The 9,658-nt window shown below is 37.3% G+C and overlaps 1 protein-coding gene across 1 annotated transcript; it reads left to right on the top strand.

Moving 5' to 3' along the window:
• Positions 1–916: 916 nt before the first annotated feature.
• LOC148860808 (GEM-like protein 4) lies at positions 917–3,043 on the top strand. The gene is made up of 4 exons (XM_088983734.1): positions 917–1,446; positions 1,535–1,615; positions 1,824–2,098; positions 2,691–3,043. Exons 1-4 carry the CDS (start codon positions 1,278–1,280, stop codon positions 2,865–2,867), a joined length of 702 nt encoding a protein of 233 aa, XP_088839860.1. The 5' UTR covers positions 917–1,277; the 3' UTR covers positions 2,868–3,043.
• Positions 3,044–9,658: the final 6,615 nt, after the last annotated feature.

Here is a 9,658-nt window from a genome sequence, read left to right as displayed (position 1 = left end):
CGGGTCAACCCGAAGAATCGGGTCAGAAACAGCTATCCAGAGCCTAGAATTAACCCTATTTAATTAAAGCAATGTTGTTAGACTGGGACAAATCAGAGAGCCGTTTTAGTGGTTGAGTCACCGGTCGAATTAATGGTTCAACCGTCCAATCAACCATTCGACTCCCTGAAATAAATTGTGAAAAAGGTTGAAAAGTGAAGATGGTTTCAGTATATACATGATATATATGCAAAAATTGTATGTATATCGTGTGATTCAAAGGAATAATACTCACCGTTAGATTTAGGGTATGTTTGGTTCCATTGGTGTTTATTGAAAAAGTGCCACATAGGCATTAGTATTTATTGCAGATTAAACAAAATGAAACAATTGTTTGGTTTCATTATTTATCAAATAAATGGTAGAAAACTGAAACACTTCGACTTTTGTGCATGGGGCATTTGGGGAAACGTCAAATTCTTGTTTTCCCCAACACCCCAGCATTTCTTGAAACCAAATACTAATGTAGCACACTTTAATGAGTATTAATCTGAGGTGGAGAGTAAAAAATGTTTAAAGTAAAGAAGTATAAATAAACGTTTAAAGTGAAAAAGTGCAAATAAATTCCCTATCCATAAAAATACATACTTAGTTTTAGGTTTCAAGATTTGAGCCAGAGAATGGGTTTTCGAAAACTGATATGGATCTGTCAATAATATGCACCGATACGTTTTCTAAGAACCAGCCAACAAAAGAGTATTTTTGGCTGCTAGTTCCCGGTTCCGATGGTCCAACCATCCGGTCTGATCCAAATCTGACATCACTGATTTGAAGTGTTAAACCGGGTGAAGGTGGTGTCTAATCCATACTAGGGAGTAGGGAAAACTCTTGTCGGGTCATTCCAATTTTCCAAACCCAAATGTTGATGGGTTGGGTCAAGATTGGCTGATATCCCCTAAATTGATGGAAAAACTATTAATTAATAGACAAATGAACTAACCATAACTGCCCTTCTTCCTTCGCCGGAGAAGGATTCACAGAGAAGGGCCAAAGTTTTTCACGACTTTTTCTCCAAGCTTTTCAAAAGGAATTCGACCACTATTCCTTTTGGTGAGCCAAAGATCAGTCTGCAAATAAAAAGGTTGAGAATCTGATTCACGCACCACCAACTTTATTCCGTTTTAAAGGCCCTCACCTCCTTCCTTGATCTCGACATTCGAGAGTAGTCTCAGCTCAGACCAAGTGAAGGAAGGGAGATCAATTGGGATTAACAGGCGATCGTGGTTGAATCGTTCAGTATGAAGATCTCGATTCCTGGTCATCATAATGTTGGAATTCCAGTAGTTACTTTACCAGTTTATAAATTACCAGAAGCAGAGAATCTTTCTTCTGCACCTGCAACTGTTAGCCCATACCTTCTTTCCTATCATCCTTCGTCAGATAATGGCTCTCCAAGATCAAAACAAAGTCTCTCTCTCTCTCTCCATCTCTCTCACATTTAATGATTTCAGAAGAATTTAAGATTGTCACTAATGGATCTATCATCATACTGCAGAAAAAGTGGATTCACTGATTGAATGGATGAACAAATTCGGCAAGAAAGCAGACAGTTTTGCGAATGGAGTCCGCGAGCATGGTTGGTATCTATATCTTAAAACTTACCTAAAGATGCCAAATTCTAGTTTTGTTCTTGAAAACCAGTTTTCAAACTGACAAACAAGAAAATTTTCTTCTGGGTTCCTTATTCTAATCTTTTCAAGTTCATCTGTTATTTCAATAAACCAATGGGGAGAAGATTATGACTGTTTCTGTTTACTTGTTTATTCATTTTGTTGGTGTTGCAGTGAGGTTGGGACCCAAGGTCTCTGAAACTGTGAAACGAAAGTTAAGCTTGGGTGCCAAAATCATTCAAGGAGGTGGGGTGGAGAAGGTATTCAGACAGATTTTCCAAGTTAGTGAAGGAGAGAAATTGTTGAAGGCCTCCCAATGCTATTTGTCAACAACAGCTGGTCCTATTGCAGGCCTCCTTTTTATCTCCACTGAAAAGGTTGCTTTCTGCAGTGACAGATCCCTCACATTCTCTTCTCCAACTGGAGATTTGATCAGAATACCTTACAAGGTAATTCCAGACAAAACTTGTAAATTAATTTGTTTTGCCAAGTACCTAGAATCCCAGACAGCCCAAATACAACAGTAGAATGACTACAGATGAGATGAGAGGGACAAAAAAAAAGTTGGAGAAAATTTTCTTGGATGAGGAATGGCATCCAGGAGATGGATTGGGGGATTTGAACCATTTAAGGTCGGAATCAGAATCAGAACCGGAATCAAAATCTCTCGAAAAAATCAGAATCAAAACAGACAAGAATCGGAATGAAAATTGAAACCAGCTGAAATAGGATTTCATTCCCAATGGAGAGGGAGAGAATGGCCATTTCCTCAAATGGGGGAATGCCATTCCATCAGGAATTTCCATCTAACCAAACAGTTAGAATCAGAATGGCCCAATTCCAGACCCATATTCCCGCGACCCAAACAAAACCTTAAATTAATTATTAATTTGAGAACATTCCCTCAACTTTATGTTTCTCTATTATTTTGTGTCAAACCAAACCCAGCTTTAAGGTCATAAGTTGCTTCATAAATTCATCCTTAATTTGTTAGACATTCTTCGGAGGAATTCCATTGACATGTTAGTGATTTCTCTACAGGTTTTGATTCCGCTGAGCAAGATCAATAGAGTCAATCAAAGCGAAAATGTGGATAAACCAAACAGAAAGTACATAGAAATTGTAACGGTGGACAATTTTGACTTCTGGTTTATGGGATTTCTAAATCACCGTAAGTCACTCAAGCATCTCCAACGGGCCATCTCTCAACCTATCTAAAACCGAGTTTCTATAGGTCTCTGAAATGATTCCAAGATAAAGCAAATTTTCCCTGGCTTCATTAAATGTTCTTATACAAAATTGAAAAAAAAGAAAAAAAAAAGCTCGAACATTATTGCACATTTTTGTATAAATTTTTCAATAATCAATTTGAGAGTGTACTCTAGTTCTTCTAATTTGTGTGGATACGCAGAACCCTTCACATTTTAACGTTCAATATTCAAGATTCTGCTCAACCCAACAAAACCCAATACTTGGGTTTGGATACATCAATGCGTGCATGATTCTTATTTCTTTGTACAAATGCATGGGAGTGCAAATAAATAAAAATACAAATTCTGGTTTGATTTTGGTTTGGGTTTTACTTTCTTCTGCTTCATGTCTTATTTTACCTCATTTATATCGTAATGAAACAAAATAAAGTAAAATTTAAAACACAAAATAAATCAAAATTTGCACCGAAATGATTTGCATTATCATAATTTTGCATCAGTACAAATAACTTTGCATTGCAACCAAATGCAGCCTAATTTGCAAATATGGTCTAAGTTCATTTCATTGTAAAAGGGGTGCAAAATAGGGTTATATAACAACTGAATTTTCTCATTCAAGAACCTGCTCAACTGAACTCAACAAGTTCCAATTCCAACTGTTTGGTTTGGTTGTATGAATCTTGTTCTGATCTCCCTTTAAAAGTTTATGAAATTTTGCCCTTCAAATCCTTCCGCCCACACTCAAAAGCTCAATGGGAGAACACAAAACCTATTGAGAAGCTTCTTTTTCCAATGTTCTTCAAGTCTTCCACCACCCAAGTATTTGTTTCTCCAATTATTTTTCTACCCATTGATAAGTTGATCTCTCTCTATTATTCAAAATGTTCCTCCCAGCAACACAAACAGAAGGGACAAAGAATAGAGAGTATGCCTTCCCACAAAGGACAAATAGAGAAGACAAATAAGTTGTTCTCTCTCTACTTTTTCTTCTTCCTCATATTGAGAAAACTTTTGTTTATGTATTTAAAAAAGGACATGGTATATTTAGTAATAATTGGGTTCTCAGTTGATCAATTAGGTAGTTTATCCATAAAAAAATGAATTAGATAGTTGTTTCATATTTTTGTTCCAACTTAGGACGGGAGAGAAGAGCTACTAACTTTGATTAGTAACTGTTTGGGAAGGTAAATTTAGTTGGGAAGTTATATGTTTTATCGGAGTTGTGATGTGGCACTAATTGGTTGTACCTTAGCTTCACCACATGACAAAATTTAAAACCTCTTTCTGAGCTACGAGGTAATTAGCCATTTTTGGGAAATAACATAACTAAATTGAATCAATTATGAAATTTCTTTTACAAAGAACAATTCAAATAAATGATTAACCAAGTATTTTAAGCAAGTGATTAACATATCTGATCGATGGGACTAACCCTTGTAAGTTTTTTATTTAAAAATGTGTTAGCTTATTTTCTACATGATATATTTTTTCTTTACTTATCATTAGCTCCCCAAGAGAGTATTTTCAGTTTTGACCCAAGCAACACCTCCATTGATACTTATTTTCATTTGCTTCTAATTGAAGAGATCATAATAGTTTATTGGTATTTAATGACTGCCTCACAACAAAGAAGAGGGGAAAATAGATAAAGACCTCTGAAAGTTGGTAATATATATGATGTGTGCACAATTTCAATATAACTTTTGGTGTTTATGCATGGTTTTGATGTTGATTTGTGTGAATTCGTACCCCAATTTAGCTTGATTTCAGGAAGTTATCAAAAGGGGACAAGTCTAGGGAAAAAGAGCATAAAATCATGCTAAATGAGGCCAAATAGAAGGTGATACAACCCAACTGGGAGCAAGGCCCAGCCGAGAGGTCAAAGGAGGGTCATTCGGCCCATGCAGCCCGTGCTGCACTCTTTGGGAAAGCCCAAAGAGAGAGCACAACCGAAGCTCTCCAATGGAGCCTATTCGGCCCAGCAATGAGGAGGCCCATTTGCAGATCAAGAGCAGCTCAAGAGTAGCCCAAAGTGCAGCCCAAGGAGCCTAAAGGCGGGAAACTTTCTAAAAGAGAGAAAGGAGGCGTTAAGTGAAAAACAAGGCTAATTGGGTAATTCTGGATAATTTCGGCACCGAATAATAATCTGGGTATAACTCTCTCATCTAGACTCTGATTGAGATGAGTCAAGATGAGATGGAAAGATAAAGAAAAGTTCTATAACTTTCATGTTTTGAGTTTTGAATTGGGGTCAAAATCGAGCCCGAATTATCTAGAACCCCATTGTAGAACTTTCTAGATGAGAGAATTTTCTAGAGGAGAGAACTTTCTAGATGGGAGAACTTTTTAGAGGAGGAAAGGGGCTGAGGAGAAGGCTATAAAAGGAGAAGAGAGCCAAGGGAAAAGGGGTCCAACATCTGATTTCAAACTCTCCTTGAACTCTTGTTCTAAGAGAGAAGAAGAGAGAGAGAGATAGGCACAAGAGAGGAGAAGAGAGGAGGAACAGGCAGCTTCAAGAGAAGAAGAAGCTGAATTCGAAGGGGGAGAAAGCAATTGGAGATCAAGGTTTCATCCTCACTTGATTTCTGCACAAATTGGTAATCGAATTCAGCTAAGATTTATGTAATTTCTCCATCAAATTTTCCTTTCTTGCTGTAGTCAAAGCTTGTATTATGCAAATTCAATTCTGTAATTTGTTTTCTAAGTTCATTCGATTAAAGTAGATTCAATCTTGAAGTTTCTTGTTTGGAATTTCAATTGTGGATTGTTGGCCAAATTGCTATTTTGAATTTTCAGATCATGAATTTACAAGGTCTGAATTACTATTTTCCAATCTCAGATCTGTAAATTCAGATCATGAAATAGTGAGATCCGAATTGCCATTCTATAAAATCAGATCTGTGATTTCAGATCATGAACTTGTAATACCTGAATTACTTGAGAAAGAATTCAGGTAGCTTTAATTCAGTCTATCCAAATTGTTCCTCTTTCTTGGAATTCCTAGAGTACTTGAGAAAGATTCTAAGATTTTAGATCTGCCAATCAAGAGCCGAATTGAGTGCAAGGTTAGAGATAACTTGCACAATTCGATTGGTATTCATTCAGTTGAGTTAATGATCATCCAACTGAAATGAAGCCCTAGAATTGCTAGATCTGAATGCATGCATGGGAATTAGATCCTTGATAGAGATATAAGACCATCACTCATGCATAGATTGAACATGCGCTCGAGAGAGGCCATTCATTGCTTTGGGATTTCACCAAACCAAGGCTGAATCCTATTCTACTCGAATTGCCTAGAAAACTAGTTGCTGAATTTATTTTTCTATGCATCTTTAGCTTATCTCCTCACTTGCATACAAGGTGTTTAGTCCAATGTGTTAGAAATAGCTTTGTAGTTAGAATTTCAGATTTTCATTAATTTTACATTTCGGCTGATCAGATAATAGTAGACTGATTTATTACTAGTAATTACTACATAAGTCCTTGTGGGAACGATACTCTACTCACTACTCTATTACTTGAGCGGCTAGTGCACTTGCTAGTGTCACAATGAGCCACACATCAAGTTCATTGTAGTAAGAGGAGTTCATAACATCACTCTAGATATGATGGTTAGCTATTAGTTGTTGGGTTTCCCTCCTCATGTGGAAGTGGGACCCACTCATGTATTGGGTTGCCTTGGTCAATATGCGAGTGACTTAAGAAAGACGTATAGTTGTGAGACTCTTGGCATTCTCTCATTAGTGAGAAATAAACAAATTGTCATGTCTTGGTTCATGTTAGTGGAAGGTGGGACCCACTCTCCACTATGTTTTGGCTTTCTCTACAAGTCTCATTTTGTCCTAGTGTAAAGAGTCTCTTGGCATTCTAGTAACTTACATTTGTATCATCTTTTGTGAACAAGAATACTTCAATCAACTGTTTTGGTTGTTGTTTCACACTTATTTCGTTAAGTTTGGTGATTTTCTTGACTCTACAAAGTTTTGTGAGGGCTTGGATAACTTTGTTTGATGAGATCTTTGTCATGTTTGCTTATTGAAATACTTCTTATTTGATAATTGTTTTCTATGTATCCAAGAGAGTTTGTTATCTTTTCAAGTAGTCATCTACTAATTGGAACTAGAGAAGTTGTAACCCCATTATTTTATTGATAGTGGAAGTTTTCTAGGTTAGTACCCCATGGTTTTTCCTCTTCACATTGGAGAGGTTTTCCACGTTAAAAATTCCGATGCACCATTTCTCTTATGGTGTTTGATTATTTCTCTCTATGAACATTACTTGTTATTTCTCCTTTGTCATTTATATTGTTGATTTACACATTGTTAACAAAGGATTTTAATCCCAACAAAGTAGTATCAGAGCTTTGGTTGATGTAATTTGGGTGTTTAAATCCTAGATGTTGGTACAAGTCATATGGTTATGCTGAATGGGAAAAATTGGACCATTTGAAAACCTAAGAATGGAAGATCTATTGTATTGTAGGGACTTGTATGCACCTATTGAAGGAAAAGAAGCCAATCCGGAAGGGACATTCATTAGGGAATGGAAGAAATTTGATAAAAAACATATGTAGATGTTATTAGACAATGGATTGAAAATAGTGTTTTTCATCATGTTTCTAGAGAAACTTCAACACTCTCTTTGGAAAAAGTTGGAAAGTCTATATGAAAGAAAAACAATGAGAAACAAAGCTTTCTTAATTAGAAAGCTTGTGAATCTGAAGTTCAAGAAAGGTACATCAATTACAGAGCATTTGAATGAAATGCAAAGCATTGTGAATCATCTCTCCTTTATGAAAATGGTGTTAGATGATGAACTGCAAGCCTTGTTGTTATTTTGGCTATGTTTGGTTCACTACATTGGGCCTCATGCATTCTTTTAATTCTTGCTAATTCTAGACAAGAATGGGCAAGAATGAATAATATCAAAGTGTTTGGTTACAAAGAGGTCGGATCAAGGGTGCCTTGGAGATGAAAGCAGTTTGGCTTCCCCCCTATTTTTAGCCAAAGAGGTCATAGCATAGGTCAGCTTGACCAGATCACCAATGCGGGTGGTTAGGTTTTGGAGTGGCAGCTTGTCGATACGAGGTGGCGTTCCATACTTAGAATTTTTACTTACTTTCTAAACTTTGATGTACGTAGGTCAGAACTTGGGTAATGTTCGCAGGTTTTCAATGTTCCACGTGTGGGAGAACTACCTTCCCTTAAGGGTTTCAAGCTCATGCATCCCTTCACCAATCACCTTGCATACCCTATATTGTCCTTCCAAGTTAGAACCTACCTTTCTCGAACCAGGATCAGGTACCATTACTTTCCTAAGTATAGGTCACCAAATCAGAATTGGTGTCTCTTAACTCAGGTGGTATAGTATTAGGCTACACTTTGTTAGTAGGCTATAGTCTAGATGTAAGCTAAGTCACAAACTTCTTCTACTAAGTCTAGTTTGGTCTGCAACTTGTCATCATTTGCCTCTTCTTTGTATGCCTCTGATCACAAAGTAGGCACCTCGATCTTGGTAGGGATGACGATCTTGGTCCTATAAATTAAGTTGAGCAGGGTCTTGCTGATTGCCATATTGATTGTGGTGCATTGAGCCCATAAAACACTAGGCAATTCATCCACCCACAAACCCTTAGCTCAAGAAAGACGAGCTTTAACACACCACAAGATTGTTCTATTGGTCACCTTGGCTTGCCCATTTACCTATGGATAATCTATCACAGTGAAGTTTTGCTAAATACCTATCTCAAATTGGCTTGCCCAGTTTTGGAAATTGATGTCTTCGAACTGCTTCCTGTTGTTTGAGATCAACACATGTAGGAGTCTGAAACGAAAAATGATGTTTCTCCAAAAGAAATTTTTTATGTTCTAAGCTTTGATAGATACTAGTGGCTCAGCCTATAGCCACTTGGAAAAATAATCTAATACAACAACTGAAAACCTTCTCTACTGTTAGACAATTTTGAATGCCCTTAGCTTCAATCAAAATGATGTACTTTATGAGTTTATAGTAAATGAATAAAAGTGCTTATTTGATTCATGTTCCCTTGGTATGTTTCTGTGTAATACCCTTAAATGGACACTTAATGAGACTCGTGTTAGTTTAGAATGTTCACAGCCAGTGGGTCGGTCTGGGGAGACCTATCCTGACAAGGCTGACACTGTGGTGCCACCAAGTCGGTTGGGGTGGCTTGTCTCAACTACCAGGGTGAGACCCTAGGCACATACAGTGTGGGATTAATTGAATCTTTGAACTGGACCAGATTTCCAGTATTGCCCTGGACCTTGGAGATTGATGGGCAAAACTGGAAAGTTACACCCGACCCCTAGACTCGATTATGATATTGCACTAGGTGCTGGATTGGGCTGTCTTTGATGTACCAATCAGTGAGATCCTTAGCGGGGGTCAAAACCTGGGTATGTTGGGACAGTCTGAGAATTCATCTGAGTGAGTGATCATAGTGACAGGATCGGCCCCTTTATCGGACAAAGGTAATGATCGGGGATGCACTCTCACTAATGGAAACCAGGACTGCCGGTAGCCGATTTCAATCGTAGAAATTGGTTTGGCAAAATATATTTTATATGAGATATAAAAGTATATATATATATATATATATATATATATATATATATATATATATATTATGGTTTCAAAATATTTGCAAAAGGTTTTAATTCCCGGGATCCATACTTGAGAGAGTGCAACACAGTTCCTTGCAGCCGAGGGAGAGGTCCTCTCTTGTCGGGCAGTGTATGATCATTATGGGCTGAGAGGTTAAGTGTAAGGCCATTG

The sequence above is a fragment of the Nelumbo lutea genome, chromosome 4 (assembly GCF_056320005.1).
Source record: "Nelumbo lutea isolate HS-2025 chromosome 4, American lotus-T2T, whole genome shotgun sequence".
In the NCBI taxonomy this organism is placed as follows: Eukaryota; Viridiplantae; Streptophyta; class Magnoliopsida; order Proteales; family Nelumbonaceae; genus Nelumbo; species Nelumbo lutea.
The sequence above is the reverse complement of the archived record's forward strand: the minus strand, read 5'-3'. Positions and strand labels throughout refer to the sequence as shown.